This window comes from Medicago truncatula, chromosome 3 (assembly GCF_003473485.1).
Source record: "Medicago truncatula cultivar Jemalong A17 chromosome 3, MtrunA17r5.0-ANR, whole genome shotgun sequence".
NCBI lineage: Eukaryota > Viridiplantae > Streptophyta > Magnoliopsida > Fabales > Fabaceae > Medicago > Medicago truncatula.
This window is the reverse complement of record NC_053044.1, coordinates 54,414,197-54,440,477: the sequence shown is the minus strand read 5'-3', so window position 1 is coordinate 54,440,477 and position 26,281 is coordinate 54,414,197. Positions and strand designations below refer to the sequence as shown.

The following is a 26,281-nucleotide window of genomic DNA, read 5'->3' as shown; positions in this document are numbered from 1 at the left end:
CCTCTTTTGTTATTTTGTGTCTCATTTTAATGTATTTTATAGATAAATTAATGATTAAAATAAATTATTTAGATGCATAAAAAAATCTTCGTTTTAAAGTGAGTGTCGTTTTAGCCAAAAAAATTTGTTTTAAAATGAATGTCACTTTAAGTTTTCAATGCACTTTTAATTACTTTTTTCCAATAGTTCCCCTTAATTATTACTATGCACACTACTCCCTCCGGTCTCAAATGTAGGAAAAAAAAACAAAAAAAAATTGTGGTCTCAAATGTAAGAAAAAGTATAGTAAAAGCAACCTAATAAATGCTACTATTCCAATTTTACCCTTGTTAAAAATCACATTCTCATAATTCAAAGCTGCATGCTCCCATACTGTTTCACGTTACCCTATCTCCATGAGTTCAAAAGTCACTTTCTTTTGATACACGTGCGCAGTAATTATTACTTAAACCCACTCCATCATTAATTATTACTAAAACATGACAAGGGCAAAATTGGAAAGTTGTATATTTTTTAACATGACTTCAATGTAATCAATTCATTTTCTTAATTGGTGTGCTTTTTTTTTCTCCCTACATTTGAGATCGGATGGAGTACTTCAAAAGTACCACATTATACTTTAATTTATAATGATGGGAAATGCACCAATAGTTAACAAGATTATTTTAGTAAAAGTATCATGTCTACAGTCAATATTATTGCATTTCTTAATATGCGTGTAACAATCTAAAACGACACTCATTTTAAAACGGATGAAGTATAAAATAGATGAGACAAAATCATCGAAGATATACAATCTCAACCTTGTCTTCCCGAAAACTATATGCATTATTCACTCTCAATTTCAATGTAAATTGTCAATTTAATATTAATCACTTGTTCCCAATTACATCATCAAATTAAAAGTTCCCGAATACATTTTTCACAGTGATGAGTACATTTTTAAGAAAAATTATTATTATTAATAATATCTTTTTTACTACGCATTTTTTTTAATAAATATACTATTTAAATTCATTTGTCATTGTCAAATTCCCTTGCCACCTTGCCATATAAAGTAATTTTTTTTTTGTTGAAGAAGCCAAAATGGAATTTATTGAACGACAATGAGTCATAACCAGCACAAGGAATGTTAGACTAGGATTCGAAAGGTAGCAACATACAAAGAAAAACAAAAGTTGTACGTGCCCAAAACCCTCACCCAACATACATAAAAAAAACCATCAACCAACATCACAAGCTACCACAAAAAACAATTTCCACCACCTGCAATCTGCTGCTCGCACGCAACCCCCAAACAACAACGTCAAGAACCAACACAACAACCAACAACCTTTGAAAAACAACCGGTAACAATAACGATTGAAACAACAACAACCACCTTCGCCACAACAACAATCGATGTCACCTTAACGAATCCACCTCTGCAACAACAACAACAACAACCAGCGCAACAACAAAATCCACCTTCACTGCAGTAACATCGTCGATCCACATCGACAAACCACCAGATAACATAGTAATCAAATCGGGTGAGAAGGTTATGATCGAACTCAACCGTTGAAGACCACCAACACCTCCTCACACCACCAAAAATGTGGCCTACATCGCCACCTCACACCACCATCACCTCCTCCACATAGATCTGGATCAGAAGGAAACAACCACCATACAAAAACACCAGACAACCTGTGTTGTTCTAACAACCGCAAACTCAGCACCTGTAAGGAAGAAAACAACACTGTCGCAGCTACAATACCAAAACGACCACCATCACCTCCTCTTACCACCAAAACTGAGACTTACCTCACCACCGTCACCACGTAACACCACCATCACTTCTTACAGACAGATCTGGGACAGATAGAAACAAACACGAAACACCCGACATGAAATCAACGCCAACAAATACAAAAACCACCCAAAACTACCACCATCAACCCCGCCACCAACCACCACCGCGGGCTACTACTACCAACTCCTAAAGCCACCCACCCAAAGGTCGCCATATAGCCGGAGGTGAGGTGATGCATAGGCCGCGCCTCATCACACCACCGTAATATGGATCACGCAGAAGAGGAATAAAACCACCGGCGAGAACAACTACGACAGAATGACCACAACACAACCTCGGACACCAAGCCGCGAATCCAAGGCCATTACCACCAAGAAAGGGTGTTGCGAAACTCAAATCCACCACCAAACCACCGCCTCCCAAACCAAGCAAACAAAAACGAAGTACGAACAAAAACCGCGAACAACAGGAACCACAATCCACCGGCACGGCAACCTCCGGAAGATCTGGAAAGGGTGGTGTGGATGGCTAAAGCCGACCGTCGCACCACCACCAACTGATGTCTACATGATGACGCCAAATTTTTTTTATCTTAAAAACATAAAGTAATTTTTTGTTGATTAAACTACATCAAACGAAAGATACTATTTTTTTTTGTAGAAGAGGGAGATTCACTTCGTTGGGATATTAGAAAATATATTCGTATTATTTTAAAGTTAGGGAGACTCAGGCCCGATGGATACCTACAAAAATACTCACAATGGATAGGATAAAACTCTGCTTTTGTGGGTCTGAGCTTAGGTCCGGGTAATTATCCATAGATTTAAATGGGCATGAGCGCGTGTAAGAGTATTATGCTACCTTACCCCGCAACCCGTATATACATATTTATATAATATGACAAATAACTGTATAATTAATTTATCTATTTAAACCTAAACTCAAACTTAAAAACTACTTAACACAATAACCGCTCCCTACTGGTGTACAACTTTTGAGGAATATTTTGGATGTTTTTATTTGGTTAAATACAATGATTCATACTATTTAATGAGTTGATTTAAAACATTTTGACCATATTTTTATGATGTTTTTATTGTCCTTTTATAGTTAAAGTGCGGATAATGGATGCAGGTATGTGCACTTAGGTGCTCATAGGGTATGAGGAATGCCACTAAAGTTGTTGCCCACAAGGATACGAGCTCGGGTACATGTATTTTTTACAAATGCAGGCATGGAGAAGGGCATTGTAGTACCCTATCTATAGGGTACTCATTAACATCCCTAAATTAGAATCCTATTTTATATTTTTATTTTTATTATGATTTGTTTTTAGTCTATGTAAATATGTAGTACTTTTTAAAAAAAAAATGTTAACTAATGGCCTAAGGACATTAATTAAGAAAACAAATATAATAATAATATATTAGAATTTGCGCTGTGAAACCTTGGTGTAAAAAACATTTTTGATGTAAAAGTTATTATTATTTTTTCTTAACTAATGTGTTATAACATTCATTAGTTAGCATGACTATGATTCTCTGTTTGGAGAAGTTACTTGCATTGTTGAACCCCTGGTCTCTTTCTCAATTTTGTTGCCTACATGGTTAAAATCATTGTTGTTGCATGATTTAGATGGCTTAAGCCCCATTCATATCCTTTGTATTAAATTAGCGCCAAAACTTGTCTCCTCTTCATTACTTCGCAGGAAAAGTACTGTTACCATGTCATCAAATTCAACGGAGACAAAACATTTACATCTCCTCGAGATAATCTCAACCGTCACATATTTTTTTTTTCTTTTGTCTTAGATGAAGTGGTAATCCACTTAAATTAAACTTACAAACAATTATGAGGTTTTGAGTTCGAACCCGAATCATAACGTTCGACCTTGTAATTTCGACATTTGTCAGTTGAGTTAGGACTTCTAGAACTTTTTTTTACCCCGTAAAAAGTAAAAGTAAAAGTAAAAAATAATTGGTTTAAAGTAAAAAATAATTGGTTTAGGGGTAGTTTAATACTTTTGGTAGTCATTTATTTTCATATATATAGAGTAGATTTTCAAAATCTCGAGAAAAAACAAGTGACACTAACCACTTCCACTCCCACGGCGGAATCTTCACCGCAACAAACTCTCCGGCGATCGTTCTCCACCGTCAATCTTCCTTGCCACACCGGAAATTTCATTCTCTGCATGTTTTCGTCTCATCGATTACGATAAATTTCTCTCAGAATCGCATAGGTAAAGTTTCTTTTTTCTTCACATGTTTTGAAAACTCAATTCGAAACGGTAATTCGTTAAGATTCACACATTGTGATTTGAAATCGAAGCTTAACGATATCGTTTTTGGTTCATTGTTGAGTTGCTTTTTTGCAGGTTTAAGAAGAAACGTTGATACGTTCATGGAGAAGAGCGAAACGACGCTGGATTTAGCTAATCGGAAATTTGCGCGGCAATTGGATTTCGCCGCCGCATGTGGAGGTCCGTCGTACCTGACATTGTCGCCACCGACGCCGCAGTCACTGTCAAAAACCATTCCACGACCTCCGACACCGTCGTATTTGCCACCTCCGGCGCAAATGCATTTGGATTTTCAGTCACCAGTGAGACGGCCGTGGAAACAATCACCACCACAGTGGCAGCAGCAGAGAACGTCACAGTCTCCGCCGGTGATGCCGCATTTTCAATCACCGCGGCCGCAGTTAGTTTCGCCGGTTCATCGATTACCATACTCCACACCAAAGCTTCCGGTGAAGAGGTTTCAAGCGCTGTAAGTATTCTTAAGAATTGAATTTAAAAAATAAATGATAATATAATAGAAAAGTGAAAAATAACGTTTTGATTTTTTTTTTTCTTTCTAAATGTGTTGCATTTTATTTATTTTTGGTAGATAGACGAAATGACAAAGTCATTATAAACCTACGCACACAAGTGAAGTTGTCGGGGTTCGAACCCCGATCATGACGTTCGACCTAACAATTTCGGCATTTTGCGACTTGTGGATTGTGTTGCACTTAATTTAAATGAAAAGCATGTTGACAGCGATATATTTTTTTTAAATGAAGAAATTTAATTAACTACACTTTGTGTTGGTGTTGATGCATATCGAACACTGGACACACTCTTCATATGAAGTGTTATTTTTATTTTTGACAAATCGTATGAAGTTTTAATGCTACATAATTTAGAACGTAGAATTGGATGTATTAGGGATGTATGTTTGGAATTTTAGTATAAGAAATATAAGGCTTATGCTGGAAGTTAGCTTCTATTTGAAGACAAGGGATCTTGTCTATAATTTGATTAGATGTGCGAAAAGCATGATTCTTGGAGAACTTTTAAAGATATGGATGGCCACATAAGTACTAATGTGAAGAGCATCAGGGATGAAAGTCTGGATTTCCTACCAATTTAAGTCAATAATTCATTTCACTAATCATATATGTTTTTTACATTTTTCTTCCATGTTTAAAAATAGAACTTGGTTTGCTTGCATCTGAATGCAATCTGAGCATCATTCTGAGATTGGTTAATGATTGCATTTTTGGGAAAAAAAGTATTATAAATTTGCCACTAAACTAGGCAATCACCAAATCTTATTAGTTTTTATAAAAGGAAAGGAAAGCGATCTAAACTTGCCAATAAAAATATATTGATCACTTCATCTGTCCATTTATACGGCCCTCTTCAAAAAGACTGTTTTATCTCTTACTCTATGATTGAATTTTGCTTCACAGTAAGAACTCTTACTCTACTAATTTGCATTTGTTGTGTTTGAATGCATTTGTTTTCCTTCAGAAACGAGTCTCCTAGCCCTAGATCACAGTCTCAAAATAAAGCAGGGTTAAAGGACAACACTCTAAAGAAGCAAAAACGATGTAACTGCAAAAATTCCAAATGCCTTAAACTGTAAGTACTTTAGCTTCTCTGTATGAAAAACTTTCATCAAGGGTATTTCATCACATGACCATGCACTTTCTTTATAACAATAGCTGATTTTGCAACTGCAAGGTACTGTGAGTGCTATGCAGCTGGGATCTATTGTGATGGTTGCAACTGTCAAAATTGTCATAATAATCTGAACAATGAGGCTGCCCGAAAGGAGGCAATTGGAATGACACTGGAAAAAAATCCAAATGCTTTCAGACCAAAAATTGCAAGCAGTCCGCAAAAACCAGAAGTTTCTATGGTTAGTAGTTCAATTCAACTCCCTCATGTATTTATAGTTGGCGTTTTGCATCAGTCTTTTGAGCTAAAATTTGGTGCTGTTAATAACTATTATGGAGCTAGCTCATATTTTAGCTTACTTGTGGTGCCATTTAAATGTCTTGAACAAACTCAGGAGGAAGTGTCTGAAATTCAATTGATAGGAAGGCACAATAAAGGATGTCACTGCAAGAAAGGTTGCCTAAAGAAGTATTGTGAGTGTTTCCATGCCAACGTCCTCTGCTCTGAAAATTGTAAATGCATTGACTGCAAGAATTTTGAAGGAAGTGACGTATGGAGAATAGTTTTACAAGAAGAGTGTAGTCTAGTTCAAATCAGACAAGCAACTAATGCTGCCATTAACGGAGCAGTTGGATTTGGACCCTCCATCTCTGGAACCCATATAACACCCAAGAAGAGAAAAATCCAGGAAAGTTTTTCTGGCAAATCACTCACAGATCAACCTGTTAGCATGACTGCTCAACACCAACGGGTGCTTCTTTGCATTATTGATACGGTTTCCTTGGATCTATTTAATAATCATTTAGTTACCCTTTCTGTTGTAGGGTCACCATTCAAATTCACTATGTTTGGATTTAAAATCAATGTGAAACTAATAAGGCTATAACATTGTCATATAAATAATCATTGCACCCCGCATTTATCAACTTCTTAGTTCTGTTTTAATCCCTTGGAACCATCAATTTCCTTGCTAGTTCCCTATTAATTTAGCTATCAATATCAGTTTTATCCATGTTCTGACATCCGATTGTAATTAATATATCTTTTACGCTATCTTGAATTTTAATCAGGAACTTGATCCTATAGCTTCATCTCCCTTATCCCTGTCAGCTTCCTTTGTTTCCGACACTGCCTATAAAAGAATTTCAAGACCTAAATTCAGGTATGTGATTTTTTTTCAATCATTAGGTGAGCGATTAATATTATGCTTGAAATATGAATATAAAAAAAAATCGGAATTAACAATATTTCATGTTGAAGGTCTGTGCTGGCTGATGTCCTCCAGACACAGAATGTGAAAAATCTTTGTTCACTTTTAGTTGTTCTCTCCAAAGAAGCTGCAAAGACAAATGCAGGTTTTGACTAACACGTGGATGAACACTCTATATTCATCTTATAGTAATTTGATGTATCTACTTTGTGGTGGACGATTGAGAATGTTTATGTTTTCATTTGCAAACTTTCCAAATTTTATGCTGCTAGGACATTTATTTAAGTAAGCATAAGTGTTCTTTTGAACTTCAATATTTGTATTTATTTTCTATTCTGTATCTTTTCACCCGTCCCCTACTTTTTCACACATTTGATCTGTGAGACCGACTGACATTGTAATTGTTTTTCAAATTTCCAGAAATGAGAGGGAAAGCTGCTAGGAAAATAAAGACCGAGAAATATGAAGCTTCTATTGCTTCATCATCTCAATTGCTGCAAGACAGTAGAAATGTTGTCAGGGCTTCGGAGAATCATGCAAATAAAGATGTAGCAGATGCAGTAGATATTGACATTCATAATAGGCCACTGTCACCAGAAACACTTAAATTGATGTGTGATGAACTGGATGAGATGTTTTTCGGTAATGGTTCTGCAAATGGAGTTGCAATTGACAATGCTTATCAGAACATGATTCAAAAGTCTTCCAACTCTGATGGATACACTGCTGTTTATGCAGAGCAGGAAAGGCTTATCCTGACCAAGTTCAGGGATGTTCTTGGAGAACTGATTATTCTTGGTAGCATTAAAGGTTAGGTTTTCATACTATGATGCTGAAGCCTTTACAATTTTGACATTGTTGGGGCACAATTAACTCGGGTTTTCCTGTCTTAAATATACATGTCTATGAAGTCATTGTGAAAAGCCTCATTTGACATAGCTGAAAAATACTTGATTCAAATGGGTTTATATTAAAGAGGATAATTAAACCGTGACCCATCTATATATTTCTTGCTTTATATCAGAAGAGACCATCTTTTTGTCTCACTCACATTATCCTCATGAGCCAATAATATTTTTGCATGGTGAGATGGGCATACTGATTCAGCTGAGGTGACCACGTAGTACACCCATACCTGGCCTCTTTATGATACATTACACTTTCTAGCATTTGTCTTACCCAACTTACTTTTTAGCATCATCATCATATTCATGAAATTAAGAACGTCAAGCTGGAACATAAAAATTATGAAGCCATATATTCACCCATAGCAGTGTCACCTTGTTGTCATGCATCGGCTTATATCTGAATCAAGAAGCAATTCTGGTCACCAAGGAAGAAAATGGTGATAAGTATGGTTTCATCATTTGTATGCATGTATCCAAACTATAGCAACTATCCTCGTTCCTAGGTAAAAGACTGTAAATGGTATCCTCTCTATCATAAAAAAGATCATCCTCAAAATTATCGATATCAAAACCTTTAGGATAGTTATCCAGGAACATCTTTCTATATTAGACAAAAAGAGCTTAGGCTCTTCTGCTACTTTTTTCGATACAGAATATTGCATTTCGGCTTACAATATTCTCAAGTGAAATTGCCCAACACACTCAATACATTGTATCATTGCTATAAACAGCATGCCATTTTTTTGCTTTGTTTTTGAGACCTCTTTTTAGGATGTCAAGTTTTTTTTATAAATTTTCCACAACTGAAAAATCAAGGAAGCTCATTGTTATTTGGTTAAATATGTGATGTGATTGAGGTAATGAACAATCTCTCTCCGTAATAACGATTAAATTAATAAAAATGGCATAGAAACAAAAGATGCCTTTATTCTAGTCTTTTCTGATCAATTGTTGAGAAGCACTTCACTTTCTTTTATTTTTTTCCCAAAATGGCGGGTGGTTCCTGAAATTTTATTTCCTCAGTTCACCTTTAGCCATATGTTTGATTGGATACTATAATACTTTGAAATGATTAATGTGACCCTAAAAGTAGCTTTAATTTTTTATTTAATATCAGTAACCTGGGCAACTGCAAGAATAATAATCTATTTTGTTCCTTTAATCCCTCAAACTTTTATATTAAGAAATATACTTCACTAATTTTCATTTACTAACATTAGCTATCTTTAAATTTGTAGAAACAATGCACTCTTCATCAGTGAAGAAAGATGTTAGTATCGAGAAAACACCTAAAAACAATGGTGATAGTGGTGCTGAAACTAAGGGGATTCTTCTCAACAACTGCACTGCCAATTGCTCAATCCCAGTGGCTACCTATGCAAGAACTAATGGACATGATACTACTGATCTTTCATTGAGGTTGCCTGCCGATTGAACAACCGGAAGTGGTAATCTGATGTATCGTGAAAGACTTCCTTTTTCTTTTAACAGGACTGAATTTGAATTGTGAAGGACTTCCTAGTGACCTTACGTGTATATTGGAGTTAAGAAAAGGTTACCAGTTTTGTTGTGCAGCCCGTAAGTGATGCTGCTCATGTGCATATAGTTAGATTGGTCCCAATCTCTTTCAAATATTTTGTCTGGAATAACTATCAACTTGACTCAACCGCATGTAACTGGAACCTCTTTAGTGACGTTGATAACCAAGTCTTGGCATGGACACAGATAACTTTTGTGTTTACTTTCAACTTTTCAAGGATATTGATAACACTATGTAATGTCCACGGAAAAAACCATTTTTGATCTCAGAAACTTATCTCCGAAATATAGCCGCTATAAGGCACAAGTACTCATTCATATCATTTCATGTCGGAATTCAACATCAGGGTGACAGATCTCACTAATAAAACTCACTTGTGTATTTTCAAGTTGAGGGAATCTATACGAGTTAAAATATTAAATGGTGATTGGTGGGGTCTCACAAGTTTTCACTATATCTTGGCACCACTTGCTTAATATTTTTCGAGACATCTTCCTTTAGAATTTGGATCATATTGAGTATTGATACATATTTGGTATAGACTCTCTCTGGAGTGTAATAACGCTTCCTCAGTTTTGTGTTATCATCTTGTTAACATTGTGACAAATAAGTACTACCGTAACAATCCTTCAATAAAACAAAGTAGTACTGTAACAAAGAACACAGTAATAGTATTTGATCATGATAAAGCCATGAGCTGAAGCTTCGTTGATATTAACTACCGATGTCCCTATATTCTGTCATGTATTCTCAATAGAAGACATGATTATTTTGTTTCGTAAGCATGATAAATTTGATCTCGGAAAAAGATATATTAATGAATTATCTATCTTTGGAGGTCAAAATTAATTTTATTTATATATAATATTAATTTAGATGATAAAAGACTCAACGACGAGATGATTATTTTTTAATAACAAATTTAGTAATTAGTCATTTAATTTTTCTTTAGAGGGTTATTTTTAAAATGTTGGTTTATCATGAAATATAGTAAAGATATAGTGATCCAAAAATGCTTCAATGAAATGACATGAATGTCTATTAGTTTAATCAAAGTCATGAGTTCGAATCTAAACTCAGATATACAACAATGGTTAAAACTTTCAGGAAATATTTGCCATCCATTTAAGTCTTGCGTCTTGCAAGACTGGAGAGATTATTATTCACAGTTGCACACGAAAGATACTTTGTTTAAATAAAAAACATTAAAGATATACTAAATAGAGATTTAGAGAATCCTTAAGGTGTAATCCTTACAATGCCACATAAGTTTTATTGATAGAACATATAAACCGTTGTAACTTAATATGTAGATAGAATAAGATAATAAATAATTAAGGGCGTTATAAAAAGAAAAAATTATAGTTATGTAAAATATAATAAAGTTTATTGGTTGTATGTTGAATAATAAAGTTTATTGGTTGTATGTTAATAGAATGCTCTAAATCAACAATTAAAAATGAATTGATGGAATATATTTTAAGAGTAAAAATAAAATAAAATAGAGAATAAGGTGACATTTATATTTGAAGTAAAAAATAATAACAAGAGAAAGTATTTGTAAGTGTTCTTTTTTCCTTTTTTTTTTTTAAATATATTTATACTCTTTTTTCTTTGCCAAAGTTTTACTTTTATAGATTTTCTTGACAATTTTAATGAGGTAGATGTTGAGTTCCAATGGTTATCCTTGTCTACTCCCTCCAAGTATTTTGGTATCTTTCTTTTTAATTTTATTTAATAGTAATATTTTTGGAGTGTTGTAAACTTGCAATAGATGTCGAGGCTAATGTCCCCGTGAGCTTACCTTAGTTGGTATGGACAATGTATAATAATATGTAAGGTCCGGGGTTCAAACCCCGACCACCACAAAATAAAAGATGTCGCGGCCAATGCATGTCAAAATAGTTGAGATATTTTTGTATTTTTTTTTAAACAAATGGTGAAAATAGAAGAATAAAATTAGCTAAAATTGTGTATCCCATTTACATATAGTATTATAGAGAAATTCTAATATGAATAACGTTTGTAAATGGTCTACTATGCACTAATACTAAAAAAAAATATTTAAAACTTTAATGACGACATACATTGTCTCTTGATAATAGATATTAACGATCCTTCTTGACTAAAAAAATATATTAATGATCCTTCTTATTTTTACGATTGAAATAATGATTTAATTGTTATCAATTTGATTAAAACAACAAAAACTAAATACGTAGTAGGCATTAAACCGACATCAATCAAATCATTATCTTAAATGTAGATATGAGAAAGATCGTGAGTTTTTATTTCTAATAATTTTAAATAGCGATCCATGGTGAAGCACTTATGAAGGTGGACCATAGTAGAACTCGCAACAATATATACTCTATTTAGAGTTTTAGACATTATTATAAACAAAAAATTTATTTTTTCAGATTTATTTAATAATTGACATATAATTTTTTTTTTCTTCTGATTTTGACTTTTCATTTTTCAAAATTTTTGATAATCCAAAATTCGACCGAAATATAAATAAAATCTGGTCGATTCTTTCTACAAATATGATCATTAACCATTTAAATATTCCCTAAAAAAAACCATTTAAATATAATGATTATAATAAATCAGATTTGTTGGTTTTTCAACAAATCTAAAGAATTCCTTAAAAATAATACATATATTTGATTATAAAGTATTCCTTAACAACTACGGCAACAAATATGTAATAATTTATATGATAATTTTCTTTTTTTCTCTTTTCATTGATAAAAAATAATAGAAAGAAAGAAAAAAAAGATAAAATCATAATGTAACTACACGGAAAATACTTGGGTGACATAGAGTTGGATGACATTGGTGACATTGGCCAATCACAATGCCATAATGCTTGTGTTTCTCTCTCTTTCACAAACATTGTGACATTATGATTGATCAATGTCACCAATATCATCCAACTCTATGTCATCCAAATGCTACCCGTGACTACACTCTTGATTTATAACTATGGTATGGTGGTACCAGAGTAGAGGGAGTATGGTAATAAATAACGAGAGAGAAAATAAGTGGTGAGAAAGGTAAATGATTTTGTCTTGTTGCAGATAAAGGAAGGAGACAATCGGAGGAAGCTACCCATAATTAGTACAACCCACCGTATCTACTGGGTTGCAACTTGCAAGACTGTTCGTTCATTCAGCTAAACGATGAAAGTCACACCTGCTAATGCTAACCCACTCCGAAAACTGCACGTGCTGACTCTATTTAGCCACACGTGCCTCCTTCGCCCTCTAACAACTACTACAACTATCCCACCCAAATTGTTTAATTATAAATTCAAAACGCATGCAACACGAGTGACCAGAGCTGCACTCTCGCATTATCGCGAAATCGAAACGAAAATGGAAGAAAATGGCGCCATTGATGAACAGAGCAAATTCCGATCAGAGTTTCTTCAAATCCTCCGTAGCAGACGACCTCCTCAAGGTGGAACAATTCCACGATCTCGATCGCTATGTATTGATTATTTAACAATTCTTTGATTATGAAATTCGTTTGTTATATGTGTTTGTTTCAGTTCCTTTAACCGTCCAAGTCGCAAAACCAGTGGTGCATAACTCTCCTCCATCAACCGATGAGGAGATTATGAAATCATGTCCAAAGAAAGATATTCCGAACTTCAATGATTTGCTAAAGCAGGAGAATCTCTACTTAACAATAGAGGTAGTTATTATACTTAACTAATTAATTTGATTTCATACGGACATTGAAATATTCGTTGATTTTGTAGGAAGGAGATCAAGGACGGTTGCCTGTGTTGATTTTGAGCTTGAAGGAAAGCGATAAGCAGACAAGAAGACCTGCAGTTGTTTTCCTTCACAGTACAAACAAGTATAAAGAATATCTGCGTCCGTTGCTTGAGGTTGCTTACTACATTTTCTCAGCTTCAATCATCACTCATTTTGTTCTACTCCTATGAAATATGATTTATCATGATTCATTAGCTTATAATAATCGTCAATTTTTTTGGCTTTGGTTTCCATTTTTGGTCTTCGTGTTTCAGGCATATGCTTCGCGAGGATATATAACAATTTCGGTTGATTCTCGTTACCATGGTGAACGTGCAAAGAACGCAACCACCTATCGCGATGTATGTATTTGCTTTCCTCTGCTTACGTTTAGTTATAGTCTGTGAAGCACTTACACGGACACGCGAGACTGACACATAGATATTGATAATAACGTAAGTGTTGTGTCAGATCGCGAATGCTGGTGGTATATATTTTTCAATCAATGAATTGAACTATGTTATTTAGGAAAAAGATCTGGCTGATGCTCAAACTTCAATCTACTCAGAGAAAAAAAAAAATCTACGAAGCGCTTACACGGACACAGGAAAATGAAGTGCAACTTATTCAAAGTAGCTGAAATAAATTATATTGCACATAAAGTAATATAATTTGATCTAGTTCAGAAATAGATTTTGATCTGCAAATGAATTCCAGAATAGCAATTTGATTTTTAAATTAAAACAAAATGACATTTTAGTGATTTTGAATAAGCTGTGAAAGTTTCATTATAGAATCTAAGCTTTAGAATAAGTAATTTGTCAGTTATATTGATGTTTTTCTGTTCATCACATCTTTATATATAAAAGAAATTAACTATTGTTTTTTGACTGAAAACTATTTTTCTGCAATATTACTACTTGAGATCCTTCACAGAGAGAAACATAAGTAGTCCCTATATATATTCAAAACTGATAATTTGTTTTTCACTTTTGTTGGTTCACTCTTGGGGTAAAAATAATAGGCTCTTATATCCGCATGGAAAACCGGAGACACAATGCCATTCATATATGACACGGTAAATTCCTTCCTTGTTTATCATGCTACTTTGTTGTTTAACTTAGCCACTTTGTGCCCCAAATGATTTGGTTGACCTGTAGCTCCATCGATGAAAGCATTAGCGCAATTTGAACCATGATTACTTTGGTTTAGAAATGATGTATTATACTATTGTTCCTTGATCTGGCAGGTATGGGACTTGATTAAATTGGCAGATTATCTAACAGAGAGAGAAGATATAGACCCCTCTAGGATAGGAATTACTGGAATATCACTTGGAGGTTGGTTGAGAGAAGTTGAGAGGAATATGTTGGATACCAAGTTTGTTGTGATACATCACTTACATTATTCCTTGATTCAGGAATGCATGCATGGTTTGCTGCAGCTGTTGATACTCGCTATGCTGTGGTTGCTCCTCTGATTGGTGTTCAGGTGACATTGAATTATTGAATGAGGATTATATTTAACAAGATGTGCTTCTGAAACAACAATTTCAACACTTTCACATCATATATTTGCAGGGATTTCGATGGGCCATAGACAACGATAAGTGGCAGGCTCGAGTTGACAGTATTAAGCCAGTTTTTGAAGGTACGATGATGTATTGTTTCTGAAATTTCTTGTATTTCACGTGTTTTTTGCTTTGCTTTAGTTATTGCTCCTACTATTTCATTTAGATTTATATAAAATGGAAGTCACTGTTCATATAACCCTAGTAACCATGTACTGGTTTGTTATGTGTAGTGCTTTCATAAATTATAGTTAGGATTTCATATGTAATGTCAATCAATTTCTTAAAAGAGCAATGGTCTCGTTTATGATTCATTGTTTATAAATTATAATATACTACATATGGATTAGAGTACATGGCGAAGTTGGAATCGTGTTTAAGAGTAAGACCTAGAAGGAAAATATGATATGAACATGGGTGCTATTGGGTACTTATTCAAGTTTGCCAGCTATGAATGACTAAACAAATATTCTAAACGTGCCTTGGTAATTTGTATATCCTAACGCTCTTGTCCTCTTGGGTTCATGTATGCAGTGGCTCGTGATGATTTGGGCAAAAGTGCTATTGACAAAGAGGTGGTGGAGAAGGTCAGCTAAGTTTTTATAATTCCAGCTATAATTGTCTCGAGACTTCAAATGAATTTCCATATGCTTTGATATGTTTACTACTTTAAGAAAACATGTTTGACAATTGTTGGTGCTATGGTACATTAATCCACTGTAATTGCTAGTTATTCATCCACTGGGCAGAATTTCCATATAGAGCTTTGTCTTTGTAAGTCAAATTGCAGTAGATACTAGATACTTTTTTTTGAAACAGCATAATTTTATTAAGCAAGGCAAGCGCAAGACACACTAAGCCCACAATAGGAGGAAAAAGAGTACAAGCAAGGCCTATAAACAAAGGACCTTACAACACCAATACACCAACTCAATAAAAAAAACCCTAAAAACTAATTCCAAAACTGATAGGAACTAGAGAAAACAACAAGACAGTAGCGCTAGCTAAAACACCAAGGGTTACCATGCAAAGATACAAAGCCCCCAAGCCAAAAAACCAAACTGCTCCAACATACCAAACACAACAGCAGCACACCTACAAACACACCATACTGTCCACCCAGCAGAGGCTCCAAAAGACCAGCACAGGCCGCCACCAAAACCTGATGAAACCGGGAAAGCAAACAAGCGCAAGGCCCATCCCCAAACTCACCAGCACTGAAAACAGCAGAAACAAAACCAGCGCCGCACCAAAAAGTGCCCAGGCAAACAGGAAAGCAAAGATCTTCCAAAATGACAGCCTGCTCTAGCGCTACAACAGCCCTTGTTTTCTTTTTAGACATTCTTTCGGATTCCAACACCACTCATAGTAAAGGCAAGAGGCAATCCGTAATCTACTCAACGACCAACACCACGACAACCCCTTAATCTCATCCACCACCACACCATAATCCTTGTAGTGATTATTAAAGATCCTTGCATTTCTTTCCTTCCAAATCATCCAAATTGATGCGTGCCAAATCAACCACAACCCTTTCCTAAACTGTTTGGAAAAGTCCTCCCCACTCCAACACTCAAAGTGCACAAGCATGTTTTGAGGTGTAATAAAATTAAAGCCCAACCAACTCATCACCTTTACGCCAAATCAACACAACAAGATCACAATGCAAGAAGAGGTGGGTTGTAGTCTCCTCCCCTTGTCCACAAAACACGCAACTATGGTCTTCACCGGTGCCTAAAATGCGACGAAAAGCAAGATTAGAACGAGTCGGGATGCGGTCTAAAAGCACCATCCAAGAAAAAGCAACAACTTTAGATGGAGCCGGACTCTTCCATAGCTTGGCAAACACTTCTTCCTCTAGAGTATTCAAGCCATCATCCAACAATAGGATTCCTTCCAACACCCTATAAGACGAGCGCACCGAGAAAGCACCTCCCTCTTCCGGCAACCATATCCACCTATCAACCTCCTCCGTCAAGGTAACACCCTCTATGAGCACCAACAAGTTATGAATTAAATTGCCTTCCCAAAGAAAAGGTTGTCTCCTCCAAGTAAGATTCCAAAACACCTCTCCGTTGCGGTTTTCCCATAAATCTCCCACCTTCGCCTCTTGTTGGGACGAAATTGAAAAAATCCTGGGGTAGGATAAGGCTAGAGTTTGAGCACCAATCCACTTTTCATACCAAAAGCTAGTATTACTTCCATTTCCTACCTTACGGGCCACCCTATCCGTGAACCAATTAACCGCCTCCCCACCTTCGAGAGACATTAAGATTTTATATTTCTGAATCAGGTGTGGGACAGGATTGCTCCTGGTTTAGCTTCCCAATTTGATTCCCCGTACTCAATTCCATCAATTGCACCACGTCCTCTGCTTATTCTCAATGGTAAGATCCTTGTATTTTGTTGTTTACTCAACACTTTCAAATTGTAGTTGGAAATAATATTCATATGCAAATTGATGTGTGGAATGCACTACAATACAAGTTTTGCACTTCTTAATTATATATCAATTACTTATTAGACCTATGCATACGTATTAATCAATTTTTAACTTTTGGGGTTCCTAACTCTAGGTGCGGAAGATCCTAGGTGTCCTCTTGCCGGATTGGAGATTCCAAGGGCAAAAGCAAGCCAGGCACACAAAAACTTTGACCGTGTAGATAATTTCCAGGTATGCACTCTTTGTATGGTCACTCACTTTGTTGAGAAATCTCACACCTGCCAAATGTGGACTCCATCATAAATTCGAAAAAAACGCCTAGATTTAATATCGGCTGCAACCATTTAATTTCAAACTACTCATAATAGTAGAAATGATAATGAAGTCACTTGAACAGTTGAACTAAAGCTTTGCAATTGATTGCTTTGATATGCAGTTTATTGCAGAACCTGGAATTGAGCACCAAATAACGAAATTCATGGTGAAAGAGTCATCTGATTGGTTTGACAAGTTTCTAAAGCCTCAACTTATGCCCGGATTGTAAACTTATAAACGAACTCACTCTGGATCATTCCAGTTGTCTTTGTATCATTGTATGTGTGTCGTTTTATGATTTTCTGTTTAATGTATCCTCTAGTCCATGTTATTATCGCAATAAAATGTAGAACCATAGTTCTATGTGTGTCTAAATTATGGTCAAGGGACATGATTCCTATCTGTTATGTATGCACGCACGCCTTTAGAGTGTGATTGGTTAAAGGAACTACTGAGACTGTAACAAGAGATATGCGCAGAAGCAAAGTAGCAAGAGATATTAGCACTTCTGTCTTTTCTTTTTTTAGGTGAATTAATATGAGCACTTCTCTTTATTGGCAAACCAGTGAGGTGTTATTGATATTTCAACCTATCTCATGGGAGGTGAATGTTATTTTCCCTAGACATATTATTTAGCTTCCTGAAAAAATCTAAATTCAATGATAATTCCTTAAAAAAAAAAAATCAATGATAAAAAACATCAACAATTTCTATGCAATACTCAAAAATCGAGTGTACCGGTACATAGGTCTTTAATTAATAGCTAAATGAATTTTTTTTTGAAAAATAAATATTTTTTAACCTTTATAATTATAATAACTAAATCTTATTTACCAAAAATGTCGGCTAAATAGAATTTAATTTTTCTGAAATTTTATTACTCATAATAGTTAATATTGATTATTTTTTATGATTAAATGTAAAAAAATTAGTATGATTTTATCATAAATAGTTAAATGACATTTTTTTCTTATGAAATGATATTTATTAAAATATAAAAATCGATAAATAGTTATTAATTTCATGAACTTCAAATTTTGGATTATTCATATTTGAGTAAAGCTAACGAGTGTCTCTTAAAGCGTAAATTTTTATGAAAATTTATGTATTCAATTCATTGAAAATTGAACTATTTGACTTTTTTATAGAATAATTTTTTAATTTAAAATATTTAAAATGTGTTCTGAAGCAAAACTCTTTATATTTTAACCTTATATAGGGGCAATTTGAGGAGAGCTAATGGATGTAGAATTTTGAAAAGAGTCTTTAAGTGGGAAAGAAGAAGTACATTACTTAAATACGTAAAGGTGTTATTTGGCACGACAATATTTTGTTTAAGAGCACACGGATGTGTTTGGGACCAATAAAAATACTAGAGTCAAAGTAATGGCGGGAAACACAAAACTAATATTTGTCCAGTTTCTCTGTGTCGTTTTAATAATTATACTATTAATTATTTTTTCTTAATATATTTAAAACATGCAACTAGTGTTTATAAAAAGGGACCGAGTGATTGATAAACAAAGAGAAAATAAGTGTCACAAAAGTTAATTCCAAAATGGAAGAAAAGGAAGCCATTGAAGCTCAGATCAAGTTCCAATCAGAGTTTCTTCAAATCCTCCGTAGCAGAAAACCTAAATCTTATTTTTTTCTTCTTCTAGAAATGAAATTTGTTTGTTTCAGTTCCGTTGACCGTCCAAGTTGCAAAACCAGTTGTACATAACTCTCCTCCATCAGTTGACGAGGTTTTCAAGTTTCAACACTCATTTTCGATTTTCTTCTTCATTTGCTTGTTTAATCATTAACAATTTTATAGCAGGTGATTTTGAAGTCTTGTCCAAAGAAAGTCATTGTGAACTTCACAGATTTGCTCAAGGAGGAGAACCTCTATCTAACAATAGAGGTAATTATAATTAATTTTATTTCTCTCGAGTTGAATTTTTGGATCGACATTTTTGTTATTTGGATTTGATTTTTGGGTCTAGTATTTACAATTCTTGATGGAACTCATAGATGAGAGAAAAGCATAGAAAAATATAGGCTAAAGTGCACTTTTCCACCCTTAACTTTTAAAAAGTTGCAATTTTGACCCCCTATGAACAAAAACTACAATTTTGGTCCCTTAAGAATTGTCCCCTTTGCAATAGTGGTCCTTTTTAGCAATTTTGACCGAGTCAACGCTGATTTGGCATGCCACGTGTGTAATTAACCATTTAAAAAAAATAAAAATGCTACATTTAAAATTTTTGAATTAAAAAAATGAAAAAAAAAAATAAAAAAGGAAAAGAAGAATGAGAGAGGCACGTGAGAGGTTCTCAAGATCTCAACCTCCTTCTGCAGCTTCTTAACAGCAGACCCAAACTACTCCAAGTTCTTCAATCATCACTCCAAGAAGAAATCCAATAAGTAAAAGATGAAGAAGAATTCATCATCATAAATCCACCAAATATTCCATCACAAACATCAGTCCTTGGATTCAATTTTTTCTTAGATAACACAAACATTTACACACACTCTTTCAATTCTTCAACTTTCTTTCATTCTCTTCTAATTTTCAGCAATCCTTTACTATCTCATAATAACATCTCTGTTTCAATTTCAATTTTATTTAATTTTTAATTTAATTTTTTAGGGTTTTGAGATGAAGATATATTATGTTGAAGGGATGAATATGATAGTGAAGGGGGATGAAGAACATAATGAATTTCCTTAATTTCTTATCATAATCTTCGTTTTCTCAGAAACACAACTGTGATTGAAGATACGTGAAACAATTTTGCAGAAGGAAGTGAATATGAAGTGTAGGAGATGAAGAAAATCGATTTTGCAGAAACAAAGATATGTGAAACAAAAATCAGAAAGAATCAAATCAAAACGAGAAATCGAAATAGACAAACAATGACAGTAGAAACGCCAAATCGAATTGATGATACAAGTCGGAATAGCTATTGAAAATCGAACAGAAACAATTTGGGTTTTTGGGTTAAATCCTTAATTTGGATTTTTGAGATGATTTTCTGAATTTTTTTATGAAGATTGTTGTTGTTGTTGAAAAGATTCATGTTATATTTTCTGGGTTTTGGTTGAGAAGAAAATGAAGCTGTTAAGAAAATGAAGGAGATTAAGATTCACGTGCCTCTCTTTCTTCCTTTCCTTTTTCTTTTTTTTTTCTTCATTTTTTTAATTCAACAATTTAAAATGTAGCATTTTTGTTTTTTTTTAATGGTTAATTACACACGTGGCATGCCAAATCAGTGTTGACTCGGTCAAAATTGTTAAAAAGGACCACTACTGCAAAGGGGCTAATTCTTAGGGGGCTAAAATTGTAGTTTTTGTTCATAGAGGGTCAAAATTGCAACTTTTTGAAAGTTAAGGGAGAAAAGTGCACTTTAGCCAAAAGTATATCGATTAATTGAGAGATAATTGCCATTACATACAATAAAGCCTATTTTTCAATCAGAACAATTAACTAGTTTAACTAACTAACTAACTAATTAGTAATTAGTCTAACTAACTAGTATGATTAGTATTGTATCTAATATCTAGAGAATAATTATATTTATTGATTTTGAGCGAAGGTGATCAAGGATGGCTGCCTGTATTGATTTTGAGCTTGAAGGAAAGCGATAAGCAGACAAGAAGACCTGCAGTTGTTTTCCTTCACAGTACAAATTCGCATAAAGAATCTCTGCGTCCATTGCTTGAGGTTATTATACCGCATTTTCACTGCTTCACTCATTGCTCATTTTGTTCAACTCCTATGAAATAAGATTTGTGATTGTTTAATTATTATATTGTGGATTTAATTTGTCTTTGGTTTCTATTTTTGTGCTTCTTGTTTCAGGCATATGCTTCGCGGGGATATATAGCAATTTCAGTTGATTCTCGTTACCATGGTGAACGTGCGAAGGACATAAACACCTATTGTGATGTATGTATTGATTTGCTTTTTTTACTTCACTTAACTTTCTTTTAGTTCTAATCTATGAAGTACTGGCACAAACACCAGATACGACACATAAACAAAGATAAAATTATAGAAATTAAAAGTAGCTAAATGTAACTACGTGTATTGGTTAGTATCGTGTTAATTAGTGTAGAATACTAACATATGTCAGACACCATGTACGACAGCTAACTGGTGTTCAATCTAAAATGTGTGTGATGCATAGATTATGTCCTATGGATTGCACTATGTTATTTATGGAAAAGATTTAGCTTCTGTTCAAACTTCAATCTATTCGCAGCAACAAAATTTAGAAATTGATTTGATTGAAACCATTGGATTTAGTTTTGGGGGACTTTAGTGGGCATATTCAAAATAATGGTAATAAAATAAGTTACTCAGTAAATTTTTAGTTCCAAAATAGATTTTGATTTACAAACTAACTCATTTATTGTTGTAATGAATTCCAAACATAGGAATTTTGTATATAAATTATATTGTATTGACATCGTAGTGATTCGGAATAAAAACTGAAGGAAAGTTGCCCTATAGAAAATAACTCTTTTCCTAAAATATTACTACTACTTCAGACACAAATAATCCGCATAAAATTCAAAACTGATAATTTATTTTTCACTTTTGTCTTGGTTACCCCTCGCGGTAAAAAATACAGGCTATTATTTCTGCGGAAAACTGGAGACACAATGCCATTCATATATGACACGGTATAGTCCCTCCTTATGTATTATGCTGCTTTGTTGTTTAACTGAGACCACTTTGTGCTTCAAATTATTTGGTTGACATGTAGTTTTGTAGTTCGTGGCATTAGCGCAGTTTGAACTCACGATTAACTTTGACTCAGAAACTGTGTATTATTCCTTGACCTGGCAGGTATGGGACTTGATTAAATTGGCAGATTATCTAACACAGAGAGAAGATGCAGACCCCTCTACTCTAGGATAGGAATTACTGGAATATCCCTTGGAGGTTGGTTAAGAGAAGTTGACACTTGAGAGGAATATGTCAGTTACAAGATTTGTTGTGACTCATCACTTACATGATTCTTTGATTCAGGAATGCATGCATGGTTTGCTGCAACTGCTGATACTCGCTATGCTGTGATTGCGATGGGCCATAGACAATGATAAGTGGCAGGCTCGAGTTGACAGTATAAAGCCTGTTTTTGAAGGTATTATAATGTATTGTTTGAGAAATTCCTTTTTCCTTTCACGTGTTAATTGCTTTGCTTTAGTTATTGCTCCTACCACTTCATTCAGATTTATATATAATGGAATCACTGTTCTGGTCATATAACCCAGTAATCATACCAGTTTTAGTGTATTATGATTTCATAAATCAAAGTTAGGATTTCATATGTAATGTTCAAACAATGTCTTAAAAGATTAATGTTCTCATTTACGATCAGTTATTTATAATTATGATAGACTGCCTATGGAATCATATGATGAAGTTGGAAAAGTGTATAGAAGGGGGTTATGTTATGATATGAATCTCGGTCCTATTGGGTACTTACGCAAGCATTACCAGCAATGAATGACTGAACAAATATTCTAAACGTGCCTTGGAAATTACATCCTAATGCTCTTGAGTTCATGCTTGCAGTGGCTCGTGATGATTTGGGCAAAGATGCTATTGACAAAGAAGTGGTGGAGAAGGTGCGCTAAGTTTTTACAATTCCGACTATAATTGTCTCGAGACTCCATATGAATTTAAGTGTTTTGCAGTAGATACTAACCTCAGGAGTTAATATTTCTGAATCAGGTGTGGGACAGGATTGCGACAAGAAGTTGTTCAATTTAATCATCTTTAATTGATGGTTAGAAAAGGTTTGAATGGGAAAATATTTGATTTTTTAACGGTTGAAAATAACAATAAAAGAGAGTCTTGGAATCATTGGTCCGTTATGGTGACAAACCCATCACAAACTAAATTATTAAACATAGAACCTTATGTTAGACCAAACTTCTAAAGACAAGTTTCTCTTATGTTCCTCTAGCAATCAAGCCTATTTCGCTGACTTGATTACTATTAGATTTTGGTTCCTCTAGCAACTCAAGGATTGCAAAGACTATTTCGCTGCCTTTGCAATCCTTGTCTAAATTCACTTGTTCGAATATCAAAACTCCACTATCGTTTTATGAATTGATATTTGAGATGATGAATTAAAACTTAAGCAATTATTCACTAGAATGTTCCACAAGAAACCACGGGCTTTTCGATCAAAATAGGCAGCTAGATCATGAAGCAAAAGCAGCAAAAGAGGCCCTGGGAGGTGGCACGGCCGTGCCAAGCTTCTGACTTGGTGAGAATATATTTTCGTCTTCAATCTTTGTATTTTTCACCCGAATCAGCTCCTAATCCTCTTCATTTTGCTACAAGACTCAATCTATCAAACATTCGTTCATGAAATATAATAATATGCGATTGAAGTAAAATAGCTCTAAAAGGAAATAATATTTAAATAAAATAAACTTAATATAAATAAAACGAAACCAAATATTATATTAAAGGAACTAATTATAGACTCATGAGCTTCCCAATTTGATTCCCCTTGCTCAATTCCATCAATTGCACCGCGTCGTCTGCTTATTCTCAATGGTAAGATCCTTGTATTTATTGTTTATTCAACATTTCCAAATTGTAGTTAAAAACAATATTCATATTCAAATTGATGTGTTGAAAGCACTGCAATACAAGTTTTGCACTTCTTGATGATATATCAATTACTTATTAGACCTATCCATCCGTATTAGTCAATTTAGATACTTTTGGGGGTTTTGATTTTAACTTGGAAATTGAAGCATTCACTTGGGTGTTCCTAAATCTAGGTGCGGAAGATCCTAGGTGTCCCCTAGCCGGCTTGGAAATTCCGAGGGCAAAAGCAAGCAAGGCATACGAAGCTTTTCACCGCACAGATGATTTCCAGGTATGTATGTTGTATGGTCAATATCACTTTGTTGAGAAATCTCACGCCTGCCGAATGTTGAAAAAAAAGCTTAGAGTTAATATTGACCGCAACCTGCAAATTTCATTTCCAATGTTGCACCATTTAATTTTAAACTACTCCTAATAATAGAAATGGTAATGAAGTCGCTTGAACTAAAGCTTTGTAAATTGATTGCATTTACATGTAGTTTATTGCAGAACCTGGAATTGAGCACCAAATAACAAAATTCATGGTGAAAGAGTCATCTGATTGGTTTGACAAGTTTCTAAAGCCTCAGCTTATGCCTGGATTGTAAAATTAACAACCAACTCGCTCTGGCTCATTCCGGTTGCCTTTGTATGATTGTATGTATGCCGTGTTGTGATTTTCTATTTAATGTATCCTCTAGTCCATGCTATTATCACAATAAAATGTAGAACCATAGTTCTATGTGTGTCTGACAGTCTGACTTATGCCGGGGGACATAATTCTTTTCTACTTAGGATGCACACGCCTTTAGAGTGTGATTGGTTAAGGGAAATACCGGTGAAGTGTAGCAAGAGAAACGAGCATTTTCTCTTGATTGGCAAGGTAAACCAATGGGGTGGGGGAGCGGGGGAGAGTGTGTGACCTGCAATTTTTCTTCTTAGTGATGAGAAGAAAAGTGGCAGGGAGGACTCTAACCTTTTTTTTCGCATGTCTTTCGCTCTTTGCATTGGTAACAATGTCTACTTAAAACATTCATATATAATGTTGACTAAAGAAATATATTCATATATAATGTTGAGTTTAATTTCATTTAAATCAAACTAATAATTAAATTAATTGAGTTCAAATAAATTAATTGTGATTGATACTAAATAGGGGCATTCTTGTATTTTCATAAATAACTTATACTTATTTCTTCTTTTTTTTTTTCCGAATAAATCAATACTTATTTAGAATTAGATTTATTAAAAAGGACAAAACTTAGGTACAGTACCACAAGTGCTGTTGGTACTGTTCCCCAATAAAATCATGACACATGTACAATTTATGCCACATCAATTCCTCGCCGTTCAATTCACGGGAAAACAAGTTTGGGAGAACAATCGTGAATCATCACCATCTTCCATAACAACACATTCATCATCAAATTGTACAAAAACAATTGCTTCACACCATCATTCTATTAACTTTTAATTATAACCTATCATTCCTAGATCTAGATGTTACCATTACCATGAAACCTTCATACCTTGCCTTGAAATCCAAATGCACCGACAAAGCCTGTTTTTTCTATAGAGAAATGATATTTGTACAACCATTTTCTAACAACTTTTTGACAATTTTCTCTCTCATACTCACATTATCTTCTTATTCTCTCTCTTCCTTTTTCTCTCTATTATTTTTGACCAATCAAAAGATAGAAAATTAAAGTTGTCATGAAAGTTGTATAAAAAAGTTGTACATATATCACTACTCTTTTCTATATCCACTATCTCGTTAATTGAAACAAAAATTTTGCACCAACAGATTGTATTTGATTTGAATGGTGATCAATATGGAAACACACCAACACTATCGGCTCTGTTCGTGTGGTTTCCATGGACGGTCTTCCTTATCGGCGCTGCATCTATTTTGATAGCTCTAAAATTGAACGATGAGGGAAGTGACGTGGCATAAATTGTACATGTGTCATAATTTTATTGGGGAACAGTATCAACAACACTTGTGGTACTGTACCTAAGTTTTGTCCTATTAAAAAAAGCTAGACCCCGTAACTTCTTTTTTTTTTAAGGGTAGACCCCCATAACTCTATAAACTAAAGATTGAATCAAAGTGGTGTCCACATTTAGTGTGACATACTGACATGATTCATATAATTAACTCGAATGGAATAAACCTGTGA

General features: G+C 34.3%; 2 protein-coding genes and 1 pseudogene across 3 annotated transcripts; all 3 read left to right on the top strand.

Annotated features, from left to right (window-relative positions):
- The first annotated feature begins 3,862 nt into the window (after positions 1–3,862).
- LOC25490111 (protein tesmin/TSO1-like CXC 5) lies at positions 3,863–9,856 on the top strand. The gene is made up of 9 exons (XM_024778280.2): positions 3,863–4,037; positions 4,173–4,566; positions 5,595–5,705; positions 5,808–5,985; positions 6,139–6,495; positions 6,815–6,906; positions 7,005–7,099; positions 7,375–7,764; positions 9,101–9,856. The coding sequence occupies exons 2-9, from the start codon at positions 4,199–4,201 to the stop codon at positions 9,295–9,297; spliced, it is 1,788 nt and encodes a 595-aa protein (XP_024634048.1). The 5' UTR covers positions 3,863–4,037; positions 4,173–4,198; the 3' UTR covers positions 9,298–9,856.
- Positions 9,857–12,471: 2,615 nt separating this feature from the next.
- On the top strand, positions 12,472–18,029 carry LOC112420324 (putative esterase YitV). 2 transcript variants are annotated; one of them, XM_024779166.2, is made up of 12 exons: positions 12,473–12,867; positions 12,959–13,104; positions 13,172–13,303; positions 13,445–13,531; positions 14,194–14,247; positions 14,419–14,509; positions 14,590–14,660; positions 14,750–14,819; positions 15,274–15,326; positions 17,033–17,126; positions 17,316–17,413; positions 17,619–18,029. In XM_024779166.2, exons 1-12 carry the CDS (start codon positions 12,588–12,590, stop codon positions 17,724–17,726), a joined length of 1,284 nt encoding a protein of 427 aa, XP_024634934.1. In that variant the 5' UTR covers positions 12,473–12,587; the 3' UTR covers positions 17,727–18,029. The 2 variants fall into 2 exon arrangements, with proteins under 2 accessions (XP_024634935.1, XP_024634934.1); XM_024779167.2 differs by lacking the exon at positions 17,033–17,126 and having other exon boundaries at positions 12,472–12,867.
- A 1,026-nt stretch (positions 18,030–19,055) lies between these two features.
- On the top strand, positions 19,056–25,171 carry LOC25490109 (putative esterase YitV; annotated as a pseudogene).
- Positions 25,172–26,281: the final 1,110 nt, after the last annotated feature.

Bases quoted from the DNA above. Each gene is read 5' to 3' on its own strand.
- LOC25490111 (XM_024778280.2), top strand. From the start codon at position 4,199: ATGGAGAAGAGCGAAACGACGCTGGATTTAGCTAATCGGAAATTTGCG. The intron at 5,706-5,807 runs GTAAGTACTTTA...TGCAACTGCAAG, and splicing joins AATTCCAAATGCCTTAAACT to GTACTGTGAGTGCTATGCAG. The intron at 7,765-9,100 runs GTTAGGTTTTCA...TTAAATTTGTAG, and splicing joins TATTCTTGGTAGCATTAAAG to AAACAATGCACTCTTCATCA.
- LOC112420324 (XM_024779166.2), top strand. From the start codon at position 12,588: ATGAAAGTCACACCTGCTAATGCTAACCCACTCCGAAAACTGCACGTG. The intron at 14,820-15,273 runs GTACGATGATGT...TCATGTATGCAG, and splicing joins TATTAAGCCAGTTTTTGAAG to TGGCTCGTGATGATTTGGGC. The intron at 17,127-17,315 runs GTAAGATCCTTG...TCCTAACTCTAG, and splicing joins TCCTCTGCTTATTCTCAATG to GTGCGGAAGATCCTAGGTGT.